The 24,652-nt window shown below is 38.6% G+C and overlaps 2 protein-coding genes across 2 annotated transcripts in view; one reads left to right on the top strand and one right to left on the bottom strand.

The window, feature by feature from the left end:
• Positions 1-621: 621 nt before the first annotated feature.
• lap3 (leucine aminopeptidase 3) lies at positions 622-4,666 on the bottom strand. The gene is made up of 13 exons (XM_057331938.1): positions 4,465-4,666; positions 4,283-4,398; positions 4,120-4,174; positions 3,930-4,035; positions 3,514-3,673; positions 3,264-3,428; positions 2,971-3,129; positions 2,757-2,881; positions 2,596-2,684; positions 1,812-1,914; positions 1,642-1,721; positions 1,331-1,443; positions 622-1,210 (listed from the first exon to the last, which is right to left on the bottom strand). The coding sequence occupies exons 1-13, from the start codon at positions 4,558-4,560 to the stop codon at positions 1,024-1,026; spliced, it is 1,554 nt and encodes a 517-aa protein (XP_057187921.1). The 5' UTR covers positions 4,561-4,666; the 3' UTR covers positions 622-1,023.
• Positions 4,667-5,225: 559 nt separating this feature from the next.
• Positions 5,226-24,652, top strand: part of clockb (clock circadian regulator b) — a 28,548-nt gene continuing 9,121 nt past the window's right edge. Inside the window, exons 1-13 of the mRNA XM_057331160.1 lie at positions 5,226-5,622; positions 6,255-6,361; positions 7,024-7,083; positions 9,427-9,575; positions 19,145-19,236; positions 19,408-19,497; positions 21,204-21,321; positions 21,803-21,916; positions 22,009-22,127; positions 22,284-22,366; positions 22,444-22,550; positions 24,090-24,237; positions 24,330-24,405. Of these exons, the coding sequence (XP_057187143.1) occupies positions 6,345-6,361; positions 7,024-7,083; positions 9,427-9,575; positions 19,145-19,236; positions 19,408-19,497; positions 21,204-21,321; positions 21,803-21,916; positions 22,009-22,127; positions 22,284-22,366; positions 22,444-22,550; positions 24,090-24,237; positions 24,330-24,405 (1,173 nt within the window). The 5' untranslated portion in view covers positions 5,226-5,622; positions 6,255-6,344. The remainder of the gene's footprint in view (positions 5,623-6,254; positions 6,362-7,023; positions 7,084-9,426; positions 9,576-19,144; positions 19,237-19,407; positions 19,498-21,203; positions 21,322-21,802; positions 21,917-22,008; positions 22,128-22,283; positions 22,367-22,443; positions 22,551-24,089; positions 24,238-24,329; positions 24,406-24,652) is intronic.

Raw genomic sequence — 24,652 nt, 5'->3', positions numbered from 1 at the left:
CCCGTTTACAGCCCGACATTAGGCCATTCAAATGTGCGCACGCACACAGCTTTTGTCAAGAATGCGTCATTTATACATGTTTTAACATAATTTATTAATGACTAACGTAGGCTATAGGCCACTTGGAAGTTGGAACAAAGAAATAAAAGAAGTCCTCTGTAACATCTCACATATCTCACTGGCTCATTATTCTCATTATACACATGGTCAAAACTTTTCCTCACCTCAGACTTTGCTTTAGTTGCTGGTGCAACCAAAACGTAATCGCCAGAGGCAAGCCTCCGTTTCACCTCAGCATCCTTTTTCGCATCTTTCTCGCGCTAATCGGAACGCATCACATGACCGCTCATTTACCGCGCAAGCCCGAGCCCGTGTAAAATGATAGAAATTAAGCCCGAACCCGACCGAAACCGTCGGATCACGTCGGGTCCGGGCAAAGATCTTCAGCTCTAGTGAGGGTGTATAATAATAAACAAGTAGTTTTTTTTGTTGTTGTTTTTGGGGCGAAATATCTAGATTTGTTTACTGTTTAAATGATCAGCACTTAGGCGCCCCCCATCACATTGTTCCCCGGCAATTACCTTCCTTTTATGTAGATCTGTGAAAATGAGTATCACACAATTCATAGGCATGATTTTAATTTTTGTATGAGTACAAAAAAATATCAATATGCATAACTTTAAAGATTCTTCAAACCTTGAGCAGCCTGTTAAAACAATATCATTTAAATGGCAGTACTTCAGACTGGTTTCTCTTTCAGTATCTAACTTACAGTAATGATGACATCAATGTTCAGCAACACAACTGTTCCAGTTAAACCGTGGTCGTTTCTAAAAGTGACTTTGAGCAGTTTCCATTGGACACTGCGCTTTAAACACAATCACTTTTCCAAACTTTGACTGTACTGACTTGTTGGTGTCAGCGTATTTTAACGGTAATATATATTTCTAACGGATGCTATCAAATTGAAACCGATGGATTCATTTGTAATCCATCCTGGTCAAAAGTCACAAAGAGGACACATTAATGTTCAGAAGCCAAGAGAGCAGCAAGTTCCACCAAAGTGCGTGTGGGTCTTCCAGACATTCCTTTCCGCAGGTAGGGAACTTCATCCTTGTTGGTCATCACACCGGCGATGTCCAGATGAGCCCAACAATCAGCTGTCACAAACTCTTTCAGGAAGGCGGCAGCTGTACAGGCACCTCCTGAACTGTAAGGTCAAAGACAAATTCATTTAACTGATTTTGCCCGAACATGCCAACTGCATTCAGTCACAAACTGGGAATGTTTAAAAGTGTGTTTGTTAGAGATTTTAACAGTGCATATGTACCGGCTGTATTTTCCAATGTTGTTCAGGTCTGCCAATGCACTGTCTGTTATTTGTTTCGTGTAGTGCTGAAACAGCGGCATCCTCCACACCCTGTCACCAGTAACAATACTGGCCTGGGAAGATATACAGTACATACTTGAAAACATTATGATACCATAGGATTTTCATATTTTTACCTTCAATGCTTTTTATGGGTAACTAAAACTCGTTCCACAAAAATGTACACACATACAAGAACACAACAAAAAATGAACAAATAAAGGGAAGGAGAAGGTTGTTTTAATAGAGATGTGTGTAATTTCCCTCAATACCTTATGCAGTCGCTCCCACAGCCAGTCTGAATTAGTAAACACTCCTGTAGCAGCAGAACCCAAGGCAACATCCATGGCACCTGCGAGAAGCATGAGAATTGAGGGGGAAAATAATATGGGTGTAAATGTACTTAAAAGCACAATGTAATGTAGTGTGTATGTGTGTTTACCTGTAAGTGTAGCTGCATTGATTATTGCTCTAGGGCTGAAATTATGAGCATAACATAGGGCATCAGCTAGAATCAATCTGCCTTCTGCATCTGTGTTATCGACCTACCAGAGAATAACAAGCATATAACCAATATTTCCTTAAATTTCTGTTCTTGGCATGCACAACCTAATTTATATTGACTGTTCGACCACCTGAGCAAAAACATTCAACAAACAACCAGTACAGCCTGTGTTTACTGTGCCATTCTATATAACTTAAAACACCTAAATAGTATGTTTCTTATTAAAGGGATAGTTCATCCAACAATGAAAATTCTGTCATCATTTAATCACCGTCAGGTTGTTCCAAACCTGTCTAAACTTCTTTGTTCTACAAAAGAAGATATTTGTGAGAATGTCAGTAACCAAACAGACCTCATCCCCCATTTGCTGGCACAGTAGGGAAAATAAATACTAAGGGAGTCAATGGGGGACGAGATCTATTTGGTTACTGACATTCTTACAAATATCTTCCTTTGTGTTTAGCAGAACAAAGAAATTTAGACCGATTTGGAATAATCTGAGGGTGAGTAAATGATGACAGAATTGTCATTTTTGGGTGAACTATCCCTGTAAGCTATTTTTCAGTGTTGCAGACCTCATCATTTAATTTTCATTCTTGTTTTTGCCATATATTTAGGAATCATGTGCCATGAAGATGCTGTGCAAAGCATGCAACACATTGCTGTCATCTTATTTCCCTGACTTTAGATATTCATAGTAAATGTCATGAGCAGATAATACCTGAATGGTTTTGCCATTTTTGGCCTTGACAACATCACCCGGCTTGTTTGCTTTTCCACTCGGCATGTTTTCGCACAATGGTGCCAAACCTGAAAGAAAAACATTACATTAACACAGCTGACAAAAACAGAGCTAGCGAGTATCTTGTGCAACGGACACACCGATGATGTTGACAGGGAGTTTCAGGGCGGCTGCAGTGACAATAGCAGAACACACAGTGGCAGCTCCGCCCATATCTGCTCTCATGGCATCCATGCCTGATGATGGCTTCAGAGAGATTCCACCACTGGAAAGACACAGAGGATATTGGATTCAAATTCACAACTGTGTGGTTGTTTACACTGTCATGTTTAGGCTCCGCCTAGATGCTGTTACCTGTCAAAGGTGACTCCTTTCCCCACCAGCACAAGCGGAGATTGTGAAGAGTCTAAAGCGCCTTTGTAATGCAGCTCCAAAAAGACAGGGGGCTCCTCTGAGCCTTTGGACACACTGAGAAAAGCCCCCATTTGCTCCCTTTCAATCCAAGACTGAGGCCTTACGGAATGAGAAAAAAAAGAGACGGATATGTTAAACAGTGAGTCATTGTGGGGTCCACCAACTTGTAATTTAAAAACTAAGATGGATGAATACCAGGTACACAAACAGGGAAATTGAACTTTGACATCTACCTCTTATGGACGGTAACTCTATCTGCAAAGGGTGAGAGCTTCTGTTCTATCGTGTCTGCGAAAACTGTAGGAGTCATATGATTGGCTGGCGCTTCCATCAATCGTCTGGCTAGGTTCTGACCTTGCCCATACAGAACACCTTTCTGCCATGATGCAGAGTCCACACTGTTAAGAAATAAGACTCTCATAAATGAAATCATACAATGAAGGGGCAAATTGAGGTATGAATAATTAAACATATGTCGTATACCTTCCATGTGGTTGAGTCGTGACGCGGATCTTCTTCTTGGTTTTCAGATCGTCGTACTCAAAAAGGCCGAGCACAGCACCCTCTGCTGCTGACTGCCCATCTCCACATGGGTCCACCTCGACATCAGCAACCTCCAGATCCTGGAGCTGCCTGCAGCCCGCTGAACAAAACAAAGACAGCAATGTAAAAACACAGGCAAGTACATTACGAGAAAATTAAAACCCTTATGTTGAAAATATCATGTTCACACCTATAACAGTGTTTTACCCCACCCCCAAGAAATAAAGCACTTTTTTAGTTTTTCATTTTTTTGCATTGTAATAAAAATTGTAATAAAAATACTAATGGATGACTAAATTACAATACTTTAATTTTACTTTATTATTTCTTCATTATAATTTTCGGTTGGTGCTTACCAGACACAGCAGCACGGATGCTTTCCTTACATTTATCCCAGTTCTCTTTCCCACATACACCTGCATCACTCTCACCAAGACCCACCACAACTACACTAGGAAAGTCCTTAAAAAAAGACAAATCTTATTAAAACAATTGACTGATATAAGAATCATCTCATGAGGGCATCTGAAGGGCAGCCAAGATCACCTGATGTAAACCATAAAAGACCCTGCTCTTTCCTGTCTTCAGAGGAGGTCCAGATCTACAATTCAAAAATAAAAAGTGGACGTGAGAAAAGGATTTGACAGGATTTGGACGGACGTTCCATTCAATAAAATTATTAAAAAGGAAAAGTCAAACCGCGACTTACAACGAGAGCATTTCTGACAGCTTTCCTGCGAGTGATCTGTCAATCGCGGCCGCAGCGTCTGTGAAATGTATCCCATCACTGTACGACTTTTTCTCATACACGCCTAAAACTAAACCCTGAATAAACAAAGTTAGTTAGCTTTGTGTACAAACAGATATTTACAGTCACCTGTCAAGACTTACTTTCTTTGCACTTGAGGTGGCATTAGAATGTGAAAACAGTCGACGATTGTGTTTTCGTATTGCAGAAAGCAATACGCTTCTAAACGGCATCAGCATCGTCACTAAATTACCGAAACTGACTTAAATCTGAATCAACAGACAATTCTTAGAAAGCTCTACACGTGACATCAGGAAAGGATTTCTTGGCAGTCGCACGTATGACGTCAACAAACAACGACAGTTTATTCAAAAATAAAAGTCACATTTTCTTCAGATTTGCAGATAAAAAATGAAACTAATAAAGCTGGGGTTTGCTGGATTTAGTTGATCAAATACAATTACTTATCATAAAAGTAGTATAATATTTTAATACCACCGTGATAATGTATTTAATTCATAAGGAGCATGTGCAGATATTGTTACTATTATTAATTTTATGTAAATATAAAATATGTTATACTAGCTTTATAAACGTTGTGTATACAACTGTTTTTATCTCGATTAAACAGTTATTAAACAGTTATTGTAACATTGAATTCTACGTTATAATGTTATAAAGTCACATTAGTCTGTAACGTTACTTGTAAATAATATTTATGTAATTGTTGCAACCGCTGTCATAATTAGATACAACAGAATATAAACACAACGCAAACAATGCACAAAGAATGCAAATACTTGCAAAACAGTAGGGGAACCAGCCCCAAATTCCTGTACTGTACTTCTTCGCGCACTATTGCACTATTTTGCAAGCAGTGCACTGAAGTCACAGTTTTGGCGTACTAGTGCGCATGCTCGCGTGAAGTGGGCCACGGTTTATCGTTTAGCTTAATGTTTTTAACCCATTCGTAAAATAAATCGCCCTCGCACGGCCGGCGATCGAAATTAAACGAAGATACAGTCTGCGTTGGCATAACGCGTAACAAACCCGCATTGAAGGTTGAAGTGTGCGGCGTTTCCAGCCGTCGGGAGGTGCTTCCGTTACGCCTCTCGTGTCAGTAGGCCCGCTGACCCACATTCGGGAGACCGCTTAAGGAAGTGCGTGCATGAAATTCACTTTTGCATTTCTCACTGCATCGTAACATTATTCACCGCAGCGGTGCTTTGCGATTCGGTGGCTAAAAGTGGGCTAAGATCCGTCTAGGCACCCGGGTGGATGTGGATGTTTTATTTCGGAAGGTAAGCACCTTTGCTCGTTTTAATATTGATACGGCTGTCGGTTGTTCCGTGACACATATGCTGTGCAGGAAAGCCCAGAGATAGTATAGGAATTAATATCTCTTAAAAATGAACACTATATCTTAAAGTATAGATCGCACTCTTCGTAAACTGGCGTATAACTACTTATAATGTTTGTTTATTAGATAAAAGGTTGGTTTTTGTTTTGATGTTGTCGCAAAATTCCAGTGCCCTTGTTTTGATTGATGATAATGAGTGATCGGCATGTCGCTGTGGTTATAATATGCGTGTAATTATGTGGTTGAATACAGCATAACATTTTAACGTTGAAATGTGTGTCTTACATTGCTTTTTAAATGCACAAAAGAAGCCCTTCATTGGTTCTGTAATTGTGTTTTGTTGAAGCCAACATATGTTGTCATGTTAAAGCTGCACAGGCAAGAATGTACAGAAGAAATGCAGATGTTGTCTATGTAAAGGGTTGTTTGCTTGGGTTAGTGGCCGTGTGCCCCTTCTTCAACTGCAAGAAAAGTCACCGGACAGATTCACAGAGCTGGGTTTCACAGAACTGCACTCACCATTTATTTCCATTCAACTTCCTTACATTTTGCGTGTCTTTTTATTTCACACAGGCTCTCAGGTTGGCATCTCTTCCTCACCAATGTCTTCCCAATGCATCAGATTTTTTGTTACCCCAGACTGATCCATGAGACGGCTTTATCATGAGCTCCAGAGACAGGTACAGCAGAAGTATTCACAGATTGTGGTTTAAAGGGATAGTTCACCCAGAATGGAAAATTCTGTCATCATTTACTTACCCCCAAGTTGTTCTAATCGTGTATACGTTTTGTTGATCTGCTAAACACAAAGAAAGATATTTGCAATAAAGTTTGTAACCAAACCGTTTTTGGCACTTTTTGACTATAAAAATATTGTAGGAAAAACTATGGTAGTGAATGGTTCCCCAGAGCTGTTTGCTTTCCCAAATTCTTTAAATGATCTTCTTTTGTGTTCAATAGAACAATTACATTTATATAGCTTTGGAACAACTTAAAGGTGAGCAAATGATGACTTTTTTTATTTTTGGGCAAACTATCCCTTTAAGCTATGCTTATTGAGTTAGTTACATATACAGTATGTTTATAAATTAGTGTAGATGCATATGTAGATAGCTTGTCTATAATATTGTGGTATCTATCTTATCTCCACACATGAGCTTTGGGTGTTTAAGCTTACTTCCAAAGTAAAGCGTTTTTTGGTTTTGTAGTCTATTTTTAGCAAAACACCTCTCTCTCTCTTTATTAAAAGTCATTTTCAGAAAATGTAATTTCATTTTTCTAATTACTGTATACCTTATTATACAGAGAAGAAAAATGTGTGCTTTGTGGACTTGTGTTTTAGAGATGATGGCAGTATTTTCGATGGGCTGATGGAGGAAGATGAGAAGGATAAGGCAAAACGGTGAGTTGAATTGCATTCCCTAGTCTTTAGAAACGTATATAGGTAACATAATGTATACATATAAATAGTTAATTTATTTAACTTTGTTTACATTAAAGTAGCTTTTAAAATATGTTAGGGCTGCAGCTATCGATTCTTTTACTAATCGAGTATTCTACTGATTTTCCATCGATTAATCGGGTATTCGGATAATAAGTACTTTTTCTTTATTAAAAAGCAATACTAAATATACAAGAGAAAATAAGACAGGTCTCTTAAAATGAGGAAAACAACTAATTTGTTTCCTTTTTAGAACAATTAGTTTTTATTGCTGAAATAGCATACATTAATATCTGTGAAAACTAAACCCATTTAGTACATTCCATTGCCATATTAAATTCAAAATGCAATATAATACAAATATATAAATAAGAAACATGAATAAAAATGGAAATAACAATTTCAAACAATAGCCTATGACTTTTATTTTGGCAGGTTGTCAGAAGACCCTTATTTTTTAGTATGTCTGTTTGGTTCTTCACTCAAACAATAACATGTTTGTGAAATAAACTCTCAGCGCAACTCTGGAGGTGAAGTTCATGTCCTCATTCAGCGCAGACGCAGACAAATTCATGAGCATCACGCGTGTAGCACGTTAAACTGTGCAGTTCATTCACTCAGACACGCAGACCAGACAGATGAAATGTGTAAATAACAGGATTCGGTGTCCACTAGTCCGCATCTAGTTTGATGGACTCAATGCAGCCGGAAAACAAGGTTCACTCGTAAAATAGACTAAAACAAAGTAAAATATCTGTTCACCATTTCAATAAGCTATTAGGGCTGTGACGGTGGCAGTTTTTTTACCACCGCGGTGGTAATAGATGGTGCGGTGGTTGAGAAATATATATTATTTATATAAATAATATTTATATTATTATATTTGCGTGTAGCAACCACATGACGAGTGGAAGAGAAATATAGACCTTATTTAAATACTTGAAATTGTTAAATAATTGAAATATGATATCTGAAATAAATGAGGATGAAACATCCGTCAATGTTTAACGCGCAAATCCATCAGTGAAACGGCACACTACAGCATATAAAACATTTAAATAAACATCAGTAAATAATGAAAACTTAAATGATATAAGAAAGCTAAATACTAGATAAAAAAGCTCTTGTTGCAGTAACTTCAGTCAGTGCTGTATTAACCCTTACAGTCCTTAACAATTCCATTTGAAACAAACTGTTTAAACCTACATTGGCTTTCCTATTCATATTGCCATAAAAACTTTACTTTTTCTGACTCGTTGATATGAAATTTACTTGTTGACATTGTCCAGATTAAAATGTGTACAGCTGCACTAAATGCGCGTTCAGAAGATGTGCACAGGAGCGCAAATGAATAGATGTCTCTCCGCAACCGCGGCAAAACCTGCGCGCGCTCCGACACTAAGCAAGCGGGTCATAGCCAGTTTTGATTTTACGTATCTGTTCATTTCACAACAAGAGCCATTGCAAAACCCGCAGAATAACCTGGGTTTTGCCGTGCAGGTCTGCGCTCGAACGCACCAACGGAAACGTATGCCAATAATTTCTGTTAATTTAAAATCTTTTAAATAAAACCACCCACAACTGAAAGGCTACAACTAGCAATCGTTATCGCAACTCTCATATTTATTACACCTATATTTGTCAGAGTGACGTGCACTACCGCCGGTGGCAGTTCACCACCGTCATGGCACTTTACCATCGCGGTGGTGCGGTTGTTACGGCAACCGTCACAGCCCTATAAACTATCAGTTATTTATCAGCATGAGAAATACGTGTGAGCGTGTGAACAGACTAAAATGCGTGTGTCTCACGGTGAATGCATGAGACTTGAGAGCCCTGTAACATGTACAGAGTTTAACGGGCTGTGCGTCAGTAATAACGGTCCGTGGGGAAACGCAGCGCTCCGTGTGTACTGTACTTAAATGGATTAAACGAGGCGATGATTTTTTGTATTCGAATAACTCGAGTTACTCGAGGAATCGTTTCAGCCCTAAAATATGTTTATAATGGATTTCCATACTCAAAAAGTAAATGCTCCTGGGACAAATAAAAAACATAAACCAATGAATATGGCACTTTAAAAGTAGCAAAAACAAATAATGACATGGTAAAAATATCCTGGTTGATATGGTAAAATACCTTTTATATGAAAAAATGAAGAAAAAAAACCCTTAGGTGTTGTGTCCTTATACAAAATATTGATGACTCAACTGTGTAGAAAGTGCCAGAATATGTGGTCTTGTCTAATGCTGTGTTGCTGAATGTGTTATTGTATTGTCTTTCCCCATGGTCCATCTGTCACAGAGATTCAAGAAATAGATCAGAGAAGAAAAGGCGGGACCAGTTCAATGTCCTCATCAAAGAACTTGGCACCATGTTGCCTGGCAACACTCCCAAGATGGACAAGTCTACCATTCTGCAGAAAAGCATCGATTACCTGCGCAAGCACAAAGGTGAGAATGTTGAATAAGTAATTAGTTCACGCTGGAACTCTGGAATAATTGTAAATCATGATCACAGCATTACTTCCAATGACAAAGTCTGGTTAGTTATGTACACAATCATGCTGTTCAAGTAATATCTAACTTTCCAAAGAATTTCCACCTCAAAAGACTGAACAGATGCAAAATGTTGGAATGATTTTTCTTTTGGTTAGCATACTTGGCCTACACAGGAGAACTCAGCTCCCATTTATAATTTAAACGGAGCACTTCTAAAAAAAAAAATGATGTGTGAAATACTTGAATGACCTACTTAAAATTCTGTGTGATGTGCTCAAGCTTCTATTTCCTGTGTGAAGAATGAATCAGATGCATTTCAACAATATGGGGACAACAGGCACTTGTAATTTCTACATATTTTAAATTTATATTTTGGAAACACACCAATGATTTTAGTCAGTCAAATTGTTTATAATGGCCATTCATATGTTGTGCTCAAACATTACACTACGTTCACACTGCCAGCCTTAATGCTCAATTCTGATTTTTTGCTCAGATCTGATTTTTTGTTCGGCTGTTCACACTATTTTTAAAATGTGGCCAATATCAAATTACAGTGTGAACTCGTGATGGTTGTACAGTGCATCCGGAAAGTATTCACAGCGCTTCACTTTTTCCACATTTTGTTATGTTACAGCCTTATTCCAAAATGGATTAAATTTATTATTTTCCTCAAAATTCTACAAACAGTACCCCGCAAAGGCTGTGAATACTTATGTACATGTGCTTTTTTTTTTTTTTTTTTTAATAAATTTGCAAAGATTTCAAACAAACTTCTTTCACATTGTCAATTGTCATTATGGGGTATTGTTTGTAGAATTTTGAGGAAAATAATGAATTTAATCCATTTTGGAATAAGGCTGTAACATAACAAAATGTGGAAAAAGTGAAGCGTTGTGAATACTTTCCGGATGCACTGTAAACTGAATCGCATGCGCAAAACATGCGACAAAAAGCGAGTGTGTTTGACTTTTTGCGATGCTGAGCGGACCGTTCTCGCGGCGCGATTTGAGAGCATTCCCAGAGCAGTTTCATAGTTCTATATGAAAGCCGCTTCTCTCGGGGTGTGCGCAAGCCAGTCTGCACGCCCCAGCATGGAGTAGAACACACCTATCGCTTATGTTTTACCACCGTGTCAACACACGCGTACGCGTGAATGCAAAGCAATAAAAGACAATAGAAACCATTTTAGTCATATTGCATTGCGCCGTATCCAGTGGAAAAATCTTATTATAATGAATTCTATAGTCATTTGTTGCATCGCATTGTGCGGTGTAGACAGTGCAAGGGCTTATGTTTATAATCTGATGCTTAATGTTTAGCAACTGAGCTGTAAAGTGCACCTCCGTCAACAGAATGGCGCGTGAAGCTTTAAATCAGTGACGCATGTCGATCTACAATGACGCAAAAGTCGCATGAATTCAGACTGAGGTCACATTGCGAAACATCAGACCTACAGTGGTGTGAAAAAGTGTTGGCCCCCTTCCTGATTTCGTATTTTTTTGCATGTTTGTCACACTTTAATGTTTAAGATCATCAAACAAATTTAAATATTAGTCAAAGATAACACAAGTAAACACAACATGCAGTTTTTAAATGAAGGTTTTTATTATTAAGGGAAAACTAAATCCAAAACTACATGGACCTGTGTGAAAAAGTGCTTGCCCCCTAAACCTAATAATTGGTTGGGCCACCCTTAGCAGCAACAACTGCAGTCAAGCGTTTGCGATAACTTGCAATGAGTCTGTTACAGCGCTGTGGAGGAATTTTGGTCCACTCATCTTTGCAGATTTGTTGTAATTCAGCCACATTGGAGGGTTTTCGAGCATGAACCGCCTTTTTAAGGTCATGCCACAGCATCTCAATAGGATTAAGGTCAAGACTTTGACTAGGCCACTCCAAAGTCTTCATTTTGTTTTTCTTCAGCCATTCAGAGGTGGACTTGTTGGTGTGTTTTGGGTCATTGTCCTGCTGCAGAACCCAAGTTCGCTTCAGCTTGAGGTCACGAACAGATGGCCGGACATTCTCCTTCAGAATTCATGGTTCCATTTATCACAGCAAGTCTTCCAGGTCCTGAAGCAGCAAAACAGCCCCAGACCATCACACTACCACCATATTTTACTCTTGGTATGATGTTCTTTTTCTGAAATGCGGTGTTACTTTTACACCAGACGTAATGGGACACACCTTCCAAAAAGTTCAACGTTTGTCTCGTCAGTCCACAGAGTATTTTACCAAAAGTCTTGGGGATCATCAAGATGTTTTCTGACAAAACTGAGACGAGCCTTTGTTCTTTTTGCACTGCAGCGGTTTTCGTCTTGGAACTCTGCCATGCAGACCATTTTTGCCCAGTCTCTTTCTTATGGTGGAGTCATGAACACTGACCTTAACTGAGGCAAGTGAAGCCTGCAGTTCTTTGGATGTTGTTGTGGGGTCTTTTGTGACCTCTTGGATGAGTCGTTGCTGCGCTTTTGGGGTAATTTTGGTCGGCCGGCCACTCCTGGGAAGCTTCTCCACTGTTCCAAGTTTTCACCATTTGTGGATAATGGCTCTCACTGTGGTTCGCTGGAGTCCCAAAGCTTTAGAAATGGCTTTATAACCTTTTCCAGACTGATAGATCTCAATTACTTTCTTTCTCATTTGTTTCTGAATTTCTTTGGATCTTGGCATGATGTCTAGCTTTTGAGGATTTTTTGGTCTACTTCACTTTGTCAGGCAGGTCCTATTTAAGTGATTTCTTGATTGCGAACAGGTGTGGCAGTAATCAGGCCTGGGTGTGGCTAGAGAAATTGAACTCAGGTGTGATAAACCACAGTTAAATTATGTTTTACCAGGGAGGCAAACACTTTTTCACACAGGTCCATGTAGTTTTGGATTTTGTTTTCCCTTAATAATAAAAACCTTCATTTAAAAACGGCATGTTGTGTTTACTTGTATTATCTTTGACTAATATTTAAATTTGTTTGATGATCTGAAACATTAAAGTGTGACAAACATGCAAAAAAATACGAAATCAGGAAGGGGGCCATAACCTTTTCACACCATTGTATATCCGATTTAGGGCCCAGTTTACACTGTCAATGTAATGTGACCCAATTCCGATTTTTTTTCTCATATGTGACACAGATCGGATGTATTCTATGACCGTGTAAACAGGAAAAAATGCATGCATTCGGATATTTCGAGATCTGTTTCAGGCCGCATTCGTATGTGGAAATAAATCCGATATAAATCCGATATGTGCTAATGTGACTGTCATGTAAACAGGCAGATCGGATATTCACCCGTCTATGCGAGTCGTACATCATTAATGCCTTTCACCAATGTTGGGCAGTAACGCGTTACTTAGTACTGTAGTTTGATTACTTTTTTGGTAACTTAATAATTTAACGCGTTATAATTCCTAAAATAGTAATTAGATTATAGTTCCAAGCCCAGGTAACTATACGTTACAGCTGCGTTACATCGTTGCCGTATTGTTTTATCATTAAATTGTAAAAAGCGAAATAGCTTTTTCAAAGTCTGGATTCCTGCCTGTCGCACCTGCGACGTCATCAAACTAAAATGCACCTGTGCGGAAAGTACTACCAAAGCCACTCCATGGAAAGCCTGCCACCTTAAGCTAAAAACTCATAACGGCCAATGCTATCGCTGCGCGGAATGCAGGCAAGGAGACTAGACACCGGATATGATTGGCTGAGGTGCCTCCCGTGATCGATGTTAGCCTTTATGCTCCAATTGTAAGTATTACAGACCCATACATCTCCCTATCACAAGACAATCTTTGGTACTACCAGCGAAAACAAACTCTGCATGGAGAGAGAAACGTATGCGTTCTGTAGCTGGAAATACAATCATTATTTTGAGTTTATTTCTGTCAAAGGCAAGAACATTGTTGTGCGTTGTCGGTCATGTGGAAGTAAGCAAAACCCTCTCTCCCGCGAAAAACAACCTGAAAGGGCAGTACAGCACGGTTAAACTTGTGGAGAAAGTAACATCACAGGGCACGTTGAGCAATAAATCAATTTCTACTGTCCAGTGCCAGGCTGCTATTAGCAACATGTTATGTTTTGTCAGACTAGTTTTTGCTGCTCTAACGCTGTTATATTTGTTAAAGCACGAAGAAATCATTATAGAAATATGCAGAAGCACTAGTTAAGATATACAAGTTATAAGAATCTAAGGAGAGACTTCTTACATTATGGAGTATGCAGGTTTAGAAATACTAGTTAAAGACACTCTACAAAAACCCAAAGAAATGGGTGGACTAGCACTACCAAACTTTTTATGTTATTACTGGGCCGCTAATATTCGATCTATACTACACTGGTATCACATTAACAATCAGCCTCCACCATGGCTGCAGATTGAGGTTGCCTCATGTGGCTCCTCCTCTCTAATGTCCCTTTTGTGCCTCCCCCTGACATTATCACCATTATCTTATTCCAGTAATATTATAGTAAAAAACTGTCTCAAGATCTGGACTCAATCGAAACGCCATTTGGGGTTAGTCAATTTCTCTTTTATCCCCTGTGCATTCCCTCTGTTTACTCCCTCTATCAATGATCGGGCTTTCGCAGCCTGGGAGGATCGTGGGATTGTATCTGTCAAACATCTTTACATTGAGGGAATATTTGCAGCCTTTGACCAACTAGTGGGTGTATTCAAATTGCAGAAATCCCACTTCTTCAGGTATTTACAAGTCAGAGACTTTGCTCGCAATCGCTTCCCCGGCTTCCCTGCTATTCCTCCTTCTACTCTGATTGATACTATTTTAAATATTAACCCCTACCTTAAAGGTACCATCTCAGAGCTATACCACACTCTCCTTACACACCAATCCTCATCCTCTGATAAACTGCGCTCTATTTTGTCCAAGGACCTTAATATAGAGATAGAGCCTGAGGTCTGGCAGTGCGCTCTGAAGTGGGTCCATGCATCATCTCTTTGCGCCCGGCATGGGGTTTTGCAGTGCAAAGTAATTCATAGAGTCCACTGGTCTAAAAGAAAACTAGCTCGCATTTATCCAGGCACCGATCCAAATTGCGATACGTGTCACTTAGGACCAGCTAACCTTAGTCACATGTTTTGGACCTGCCCTGCTCTCTCTCAGTTCTGGAATTCTGTATTTGACTCCCTCTCGTCCATCACATCTACCAAAGTCCTCCAATCACCCTTAGTAGGCCTGTTCGGTGTCCTGCCCGCCACCAACACACTGCCATCCTACTTTACTGAACTGGTGGCTTTTCTCACATTATTAGCGAGGCGTGTCATTCTGATGCACTGGAAGAGCCCGTCTCCCCCCTCCCACACCCATTGGATAAGGGATGCCTTATCCTTTATGAAATTAGAGAAAATCAAACACTCCCTCCGTGGCTCCAATGAAAAATTTGTGAAGATTTGGCAACCCTTTCAAGAGCATGTCCGGTCCCTCCGGCTGGATGCTCCCCCCACTGGCTAAACAGGCCCCTGAATTGCACCTCCTTGTGGCTCCTGGCTGGCTCACGTTCTCTCCCTGTTCTAGCAGCACACAGTATGTCTCGTTTGTTAGTGTCTTTTAAGTGTCTTGCGTTCTGTTTTGCCTTCTTTTTTTTCTGTTTTTTTTCTTTTCCCCCATTGGTATAATGTGTTTCCAGGTTTGTAATTCTGTGTGGGTTTTGACAAACTTTATCCTCTTGTCCTAAGTAACACCACTCTCTGTTATTAGTGCTTACCTCACCTCATTCACTGGTCTGTTTTATATTACCCACTCAGATGTATATAAGGGTCTGTGTCTGTTCTTTTTGTTGAAAACTCAATAAATAAATCATATATAAAAAGAAATACTAGTTAACGCATGAAAAAATGTTTTAAGGTAAAATGTCACAGAGTTTAATTATTATTATTATTTATGACAGGCTTTAGTATGGAATAAGCAGAAAGAATGTATTAAAATAATTAAAGAAGAGATAGAGTAGAGTATGCACTTCCCAATAAAGTTTAGTCTTGAGAAGGCTAAAGAGGTTAATTTGTGTTTTTGAGGGGTGGGGGAGTAGTAATGTAACGAGTAATGCAACGAGTAGTGTAACTAATTACTTTTGAAATAAAGTAATCAGACCAGTAACTTAGAGACATCAGATGAAAACCCTACTTTTTCTGTGTTTAAGTGCTATAATCGGGTCCCCGGTGCATCTAGCAACCCAGAAAATGTGTAAAATAAGAACTCAGTAAGTTTGTTTTGGTGTGCCTTTCCCTGCAAGCGTGTGAGAAATCGATCCTTTCAGATTTCACTCCGATTGTGACGTCCAAAGCGGATTTTATTATAATGTTACCGCCCCTTAATCTACACAGTTCCACCCACCGTGACGCCATGGGTAAAGTTTGTGGACAACATGCAATGTAGTCGCTGCACAGAGTACAAACCTAGGAAAAGACAGGAGTGGATTTATTTTATTTTTAGTGGAAATCCATCAGAAACCATAAGTAAAAACCTGCTTGTTTGCGCAAATCACTTCAAGCCGGAGTGCTTTATCAACCTGGGACAGTACAAGCAGGATTAGCTTCAAAGTTGTTCCTCAAGAGGGATCGAGACCGACTGAACGAGACAAAACTGCCGATGTAAGTAATATTTATCAACAGTCTGAATTGACGTAAATGTACCGTATATATAGGAGGATAACGTTAGCATATGATAGCAAAGGGAGCCAAGTCAGTCACGGGCAAAATAGAACATTCAAAGCCAGTGTTAAACTTACTGTATATAAGTGCAGATGGACACTTGGAGTTTAGCTGTATGAATGTTAATACATTATGTGCATCAATATGTTTAACTGCGGCAAGCTGTTTGTTTTGCTAATGAACAGGGGTGAACACTGGGGTTAGTTTCGTTTTAAACGTCTCAAATCATTCGTGCTTAGGCTGAAAAATCTGTCACAGCAAACTAGCTCTCATGTTGTGTGTGTAACGTTATAACTTGTCAATGACAAGCGCTAAAATCCCTGTAATTCCACTGAGATCTGCAATGGATTCCGTGGATTTTAGGTAAGCATACATGCACAACATAAGCGCATTAGGATGCGCTGTTTGCTGTGACTGATTTTTTTGTCTCCGGACGAATGATTTGAGACGTTTAAGATGAAACTAACCGCAGAGGAATTCAGGAAATATCATTTAGCTAAACCATTGCCATGGCAGTACTACACGTGTGTGTTGTTGACACGCCGGACGGAAGGGGGGTGGGGTGGGCTGTAACTCATTATCATTTAAAGAGACATGCACCAAAACGGGTTGCTGTGAGCATAGCTGTTTTTGACGAGGCAAGAAGGGTTTTGTTTAAACAGCCATTGAGTGTTTTTAAGCAAAATATGTTCCAGACATTTCATGAAGACCCTAATAAATCATACCAACTTGTTGAAAGTGCTCGTCTGAGGAGACCTTTAATTACTTTTAAAAGGAGTAATCAGTAATTTAATTACATTTCCAGAGTAATTTGCCCAACACTGCCTTTCACACAGAGATGATCCCGTAAAATTTCCATAGGCCTACAGTTAGTTGGCAGAAAACAAAGTTAAGCGAGTTCGCCAATTATTCGAAAAATATTCGTATTTAGCTAAATCAGTACGTCCTGATCCCCAAACTGAAACTTAAGAAAGTAGCGCTGTCTGCTTAAATGCAGTTTTAAAGTTTGAAATTACTCAAAATCTATCACAAAATCAAAATTATCAACATAAAAATACAAATCGCCTCAATAAACACGATCGCTCAGCAACCTAAAACACTTTGCTGTTCCACATAGCGGAGAAGCTTGAGTTTCTCTGCAGACACCCGCTTAACTTTTAATAGGATAAACACTTGACGAAGCATTTACCTATATTTTTCCTTAATAAAAACATAGTAAAGAACATAAACATGGTGAACATATACAGACCTAAGTGTTTATGTATGGTCTTTGTAATATCATGTGCAGTCTGCTTTATTGACAGGTGTTTTGTTCGGTCTGCAAGAACTTGTTTGTATGATTTAAATAATAATAAAAACTTTCTCAAACTTTGTTTAAAAACCGTTTAAGTCATTTTTGAGCTCTTTTTTTATTACGTCATATAGTCCAACTGAAAATTGCCCTGCTATAATATCCTGTGCATTTTGTATTGTAGTTTCAAAAATACTGACTCATTTTTACTTTGTTAGAACTCCGCTGCGTTCCGTTTTAATGTGTATTGAGGCTCTGTAAAAACGCACTAAAGACGCATAAAAATTTGCTTTTATTTATTTTCATTTGACAGATCATATCTTATATATGGAGCATAAACTGGCTCAAAGTAGCTAATCCTTCTCTCATTAAAGGAGATGGTCGTTGTTCTGTATTTACCAATAAATAAATAAAAATTATTTAAATAAACATTTAATAAACAACAAGTGCTACATAATAATAACCCAAAAACAGAGACGTATTTGGCACTAAATAAGAAAAGTTGTAATAACATAAAACCAAACCGCACTATTGAGCCACCTAAAAACACCGCAAGGGAAATTCCTTCATGTTCATGATTAAAAAATATGCACATAACATTACATTACAGTAGCCTAACGTCACGTGTCTTTATGTGTATATGCACACTGAGGGACAAATCCCGGCACACATTACGCATGCATTTTCCAAAATCTCTATATGAAAAGGGCCAGTGCTTGAAGTGGGAAAAAAAGGTTCCGGTACTCTCTTGCGCACGTTGACATATGCAACTATTACCACGTTATATTTGGACATATTGCTGGTACAACATATTTATTTACTAAAGGAACCGTTTGCCAAACAACTGATTTAATAATGTTAAATACAAAATTTATCCCCCCAAAAATAATTTAAGTAATTTCATTTCCCATAATAATAGTTCTGCAGTCTATGTAAAAAATGAGTGACGTGGCAAATGACGTTTCTTCCTTTTACCGGTCAGTACTTCTAACTTGGGTTGTTTCACTGTAGTGTAAATGCAGATATCAGATATCACAAAAACGGAATTGGGCATCAAGAACTGCAGTGTAAACGGGGCCCAAGAAGTGGCTCAGATCAGATTTAAAAAGATCAGATTCCATGTAGTTTGTCCTGTTCACCCTGTCATGCAGTAAACAGATCTGGGTCACATATGAGCAAAAAATCGGATTTTGGTGGCAGTGTGAACATATTCTAACTATGACTAAATTTTAACAGTAACATTCTGTTAATAATATAATTAAGCAAATTTAAAGAAATACGTTTCAATGTATTTATTTATCTGACAAAACTGTTGGAATGGCCAATGGGTTAATGCATCCTTACTTGACTAGTAAACTCAACATTTGGAAGTATAATCAAATAATAAGACCTTTGCGCAAAATATCTCTTAAAAGGATAAAGGTCAATGTAAATACAGAAACACGCACATTTAGCACCTGAAACATGCAGCGAGAGCCACCTGCTATTAGGGTCTGTTGGCTTTTAGGTACTGTATAGTTAGTATGTATCCCAAGTAATCTTGTTTAAAGGAAGTGTTTGGGTTCACATGCAGAAATTGCCGCACAGTCCGAGTCGAGCGAGATCAAACAGGATTGGAAGCCACCGTTTCTTAGCAATGAGGAGTTTACACAGCTGATGCTGGAGGTGAGACATGCTGTGGGCAAAATGTCGGTTTCCTTTTTTGTTTTCCATTTTTTGAAGGATGTAGAATATGGATGCATTCATTGTCTTTTATCTGTAATACATTACATTTTTTACCCATCTTTTTCTGGTTTCTTTTTAGTTATGCTTTTGTGTGTTTGTTTTGATGTTAAGGCACTGGATGGGTTCTTTATAGTAATGCTGACAGATGGCAACATCATTTATGTCTCAGAAAGCATCACCTCTCTACTTGAACATCTGCCTGTAAGTAGATAATATTGGGTATATACTATTTTACATTTTTTCATGTAACAGTATTTTATTTCTTCTAGCTTAGTTGAGACAGTAATTCAGTTATGTAACACCCTTTCAATCACAAACAAAATATTTATGTGTTTTAATTACATTTTCTTTACAAAAACGTTATCGCAAATGATATTCATATACAGTATAGCTATAATGTAACAGCATGACAGCTATAGTTTTAAAGGGTTACTCCGCCGAAAACTGAAAATTCTGTCATGAATTACTCACCCATAAAAAAACCTAGGACATCCGTGCATCTTTGGAACACAAATTAAGATAGTTTTTTTGAGGTGCGGTAGCTTTCTGACTCCCCCATAGACTGCAACGCAACCAACTTTTAAAGCATGCGCGTCAGCACCACACGCATGTGTCGTGCGGTGCTGACCCTGGATGCACTGTCATCGCGACATGGTGCTCTTGTGAATGCAGGTTGGAAACCAACACGGAAGTCAGGAAATTGTTGAATGTAAACATAAAACATAGAAAACCACATGATTAAATATTAGGGCCGTCAAACGATTAATCACAATTTAAGTTTGTGTTTACATTATATGTCTGTGTACTGTACATATTAATTTTTGCTTTATAAACACATAAACATACACATACATGTATACATATTTAGGAAATATTGACGTATATTTATATTAACCAATAATGTAAATTATATATAAATGTTTATATTTTATATTTTTTCTTAAACATATTCATGCATGTGTATGTGTTTATAGATACAAAATAAATACGCACAGTACACAGACATATACAGTATTATGTGCAGGGACGGATTATAACTTTGATGTGCCCTGGGCACTGACGTTTCAAAGGCCTCCTGGCATCACATATTTTAGGAGAACAGTGGTGCACCTATGCCCAAATACACAGTACATAGGAGCAGTTCGCACAAAACGCATCTTTGCGTCTAAAAACACATGACACAGCACTCAGGAATGGTTTGAAAAAGCGCAGCGCAAACCGCAAGGGTCTCGTGGCACTCTTTTGATAACAGACTTGTCCCGCCTTCAGGGTCTTCTGATTGGTCCACTGCTGTAGAACTGACATTGAGGAGCTGCGCTGTTTTGAAATGATTGAAATCATTTCAACTTGACACAGTGTCTTAAAACCATGGCGCTTATGTGAGAGACGCTGCAAACGGTGCGAGACGCAGGCATAACAGTTAAACACGTCCATCTAGAGCGTGTTTACGTAGAAAAACAACATAAAAGCAGTTCAGCAGAATAGAAAAACGTCTTCTGTGTAAAATGCACAAAAAAACCCAACACAAATTGGTTTATTCATATTTTGCAGTACTCAGCACCTAAAAAAGCTTCTGACCTCTCCAACTCATATTTGGGAATAGGCTTATTCCTTTCATAATTTACATTTCTGAATTAAGACGACGAGCATTTAACAGTCCATGCATCACAAATGAAGCAATATCAATCACCAAAGCATTTAACGTTATCTTAATAAAAAAGTTGGTTTTAGCTTAGCTGAGTGGTATCTTTCGTGATGTCGCACAAGACTGCATTCATTGTCCGTTAAAGACAGTGCACTGAGATGAAACATGATCAACAAAAATGTACCCAGAAACTCTCACACTGACCCTGGGCCATTGCATCATTGTTAATGTCAATCCTGTACAATATCTTATTGTGTTTCAGTCAGACCTGGTTGACCAGAACCTTTTAAACGTCCTTCCATTGGCAGAGCACTCAGAAGTGTACAAAGCACTTGCCTCGCACCCTGATATTGCAAACCTCAGCTCTGATTACCTCAAAAGTGAGTGTAAAAAAATCACAGTTCACCCAAAAATTTTAATTCTGTCATTATCACTCTCAAGTTGTTCTGTATAAAATAAATCTGTATGAATGTCTTTGTTCTGATGACCACAGAGAAAGATATTGGGACGAATGTTTGTAACCAAACAGTTCTTGGCCACCATTGACTACAACAGTTGGAAAAAATTCTTTGTTGTGTTGAACAAAAAAGAAGATATTTTGAAGAATGTAGTCGGTGGTGGCCAAGAATTCGTCCAAATATCTTTCTCTGTGGTCATCAGAACAAAGACATTTATACACATTTGGAACAACTTGAGTAAATGAATGATTTTCATTTTTGGATAAACTGTTCCTTTTTCTGTTCCTTCTCAAGTATTTTGAGCTAGAATTGTTTATGTTTTTCTACATTGTCTCTGCCTACGTGTACTAACCCATCTTAATACCCATTATTCACCTGATCTGTGTTATGTGTTCTTTTTTAGACAAGAACCAGATGGAGTTTTGTTGTCACATGCTCAGAGGTTCCTTGGATCCCAAGAAACCACCCGTGTATGAATATGTCAAGTTTATTGGCCACTTTAAGTCACTTGCCAACAGTACGTGTTTCGTTTCTTTCTAGTTTTTCTTAAATGTCTATCAAGAGCAGATGATTTCCTTTTCTCTTCATTTTCTTTTTTTTCTCTTACAGTGCCTCTCACCACCCGAAACGGCCTCGAGGGAATTATACAGCGTACTTTGCAACCAGCCTTTGACGATCAAGTCTGTTTCATCGCGACTGTGCGGCTTGCCAAACCCCAGTTCATCAAAGTAAGTGGATAAGCGATCAGTATGTCATGCAGTTTCACGGTATATTAGCTTGGGATCTCTGTCAAGCTCAAACAACCACAGGAACGTATTATTACCAGGAATTACGGGCAGACACAACCCCGTATTGACCTGTGTGTCCTTATTGGTTATGTACAGGAGATGTGCATGGTCCAGGAGCCCAATGAAGAATTCACATCTCGACACAGTCTGGAGTGGAAGTTTCTTCTATTAGATCACAGGTTGTACACACGCTGTGTGTGTGTTTGTGTTCATTACTCAACATTATCCAGACTTTTAAGGTTTATATGTGTTCCAGAGCACCACCGATCATTGGTTACATGCCGTTTGAAGTCCTGGGGACATCAGGCTACGACTACTATCATGTAGACGACCTGCATTCACTGGCCAAATGTCACGAGCACTGTGAGTATAACAGGCAGGCCAAACATAAACGGAGGAAAACCATCCATTAGCATTCACATTGGTCTCTGTGGCAGCTGCTCGGCCATCTTTGCACTCGTGTTGCTATTTGATCATTTATGGAGCTGCTGGAAAATTATGCCTCGACATGCATTCGTTTTATAGTATAAGTTAAAATAATAAATTATTAAATTATAAGTTAAATACTTTGTTTAAACAATGCAGCTTTTGTGGCAATGCAACAGCCTAAGACGTATTTGTACAATAAAAAATAGCACAGATGAAATGCAAAAACAACTCTTGTTTGACAAGAGTAATTAACATAATTTGGATAAATCACATGGCTTAAACCCCATTCACACAGACCGCTGATCCCAGAAAATTGCCATAAAATTGCCAGAGTGCCTTCTGTGTGAACGCAAACACACCGAAAAGTGATTCCGGAAAGGGGAACATTAACGGGATCAGTCCCGGAGAAGGCAGAAAAAGGCAGAAACAATGCTGTAAAAGCCGTGTACTGATGACACGCGTCTATAATAAATCGTAAATAATTTGTGTGAGCTTATTCCGAAATGGTTACAAAATCTAAATGCTAAAAAAGTTTCTCAAACTTTGTTTAAAAAAACCGATACACTTCTTTTTAAACTCACATTTTTGTACATCATATTACTGAAAAAATATCATACCGTGCCTTTTGTATTGCAATTAGGCTGTTGTAAAAATACTGGCTAATTTTTACTTTGCAGCATTCTGTTACATTTTTTCATTAAGGCTCTGTAAATTTGCACTGAACAATTTGCTTTTATTTATTTTCATTTGACATTTTATATTTATCTTATATTTAGCGTAATCTCGTTGAGCTATAGCCTACTTTGTGTTCTTGTGCCTCAACGCTCCTCGTTGTTCTGCATTTACCAATAAAAAATAGAAATAAAAAAAGTTTGTTTTACAACTGACGTCTTTGTCATTTGCAAAAAAACAACAATACATTTGGCACTAAATAAAGGAAGGCAGTAATAATAACAAATTGCGCTATTTAGCTACCTAAAAACACCGCAAGGAAATATCCTTCACCGTGATCAGCCCAATTTTCACGACTAAAAAATGCACATAACATTACATTGCAGTATATTACGTCACGTGTCTTTACGGGATCTTCACGCGATGTGTGTGAACACACACACAGATTCCAGAAAATCACTGGCAGTGTGAATGTACAAAATATAACCATCCTGAGGCAAATTCCTGGATACGTTTTCCGTGTATTTTCCAGGATCTCTGTATGAAAAGGGCTTTATTTAAATTCACTTGTGTAAGGAATAGTCAAGTGTTCAACGAGCACATATAATGGCTTTCAATAGAAAAAGATGATTTTTGGGCCTAACCAATGATGACATAACATGAAAGAGTCATGCCACTGAGAATTTTATATGTTGTGTACATTTTGATTTATGTAAAATGTTACATTGATATTGATATTTTTGTTTTGTTTAGACTGTGCTTTGATGTTCGCTATACCTGCTTCTCTCTTTCTGCTTGTAGTAATGCAGTTTGGAAAAGGGAAATCGTGCTATTATCGCTTTTTGACTAAAGGGCAGCAGTGGATTTGGCTTCAGACTAATTACTACATCACCTATCACCAGTGGAACTCACGACCAGAGTTCATTGTGTGCACACACACTGTTGTGAGGTATTCTCTCTAGATCATCCTACACACTACTACATAAACCAGACACATGCCCACAATGAACTTAACTTTGCTCTGAAATTTTGCGTCTGTAGTTACGCTGAAGTGCGAGCGGAGCGGAGGAGAGAGATGGGTATAGAAGATTCACCCCCTGAGCTGAAGGGAGACAAGGTAAGAAGCTCTTTACACCAAAATGAGAAATTACTCTCACATACTTAATAGGCTAAGTAAAGTGGTGATAAAATTGCATATTCAAGGCAGATCGAATAGTTTTTAAATCATAAAGCGGCAAATGGCTCTTCAATAGATAGCACACATCAAATATTTAGAAGCAGGCTTGTTGCGATAGTCAGTGTCCACCCGCCTACCGATAACATCACTTGTCCACCGCGCACCGACCCCCTTCGTAATTTAACAT

Source organism: Triplophysa rosa, linkage group LG4 (genome assembly GCF_024868665.1).
Source record: "Triplophysa rosa linkage group LG4, Trosa_1v2, whole genome shotgun sequence".
In the NCBI taxonomy this organism is placed as follows: domain Eukaryota; kingdom Metazoa; phylum Chordata; class Actinopteri; order Cypriniformes; family Nemacheilidae; genus Triplophysa; species Triplophysa rosa.
Note: the sequence above shows the minus strand (reverse complement) of the source record. Positions and strands in the feature narration are given on the sequence as shown.

Bases quoted from the DNA above. Each gene is read 5' to 3' on its own strand.
- lap3 (XM_057331938.1), bottom strand. From the start codon at position 4,560: ATGCTGATGCCGTTTAGAAGCGTATTGCTTTCTGCAATACGAAAACAC. The intron at 3,130-3,263 runs GTAGATGTCAAA...TCATTCCGTAAG, and splicing joins AGAGTTACCGTCCATAAGAG to GCCTCAGTCTTGGATTGAAA. The intron at 1,211-1,330 runs GTACATATGCAC...TTGACCTTACAG, and splicing joins AACATTGGAAAATACAGCCG to TTCAGGAGGTGCCTGTACAG.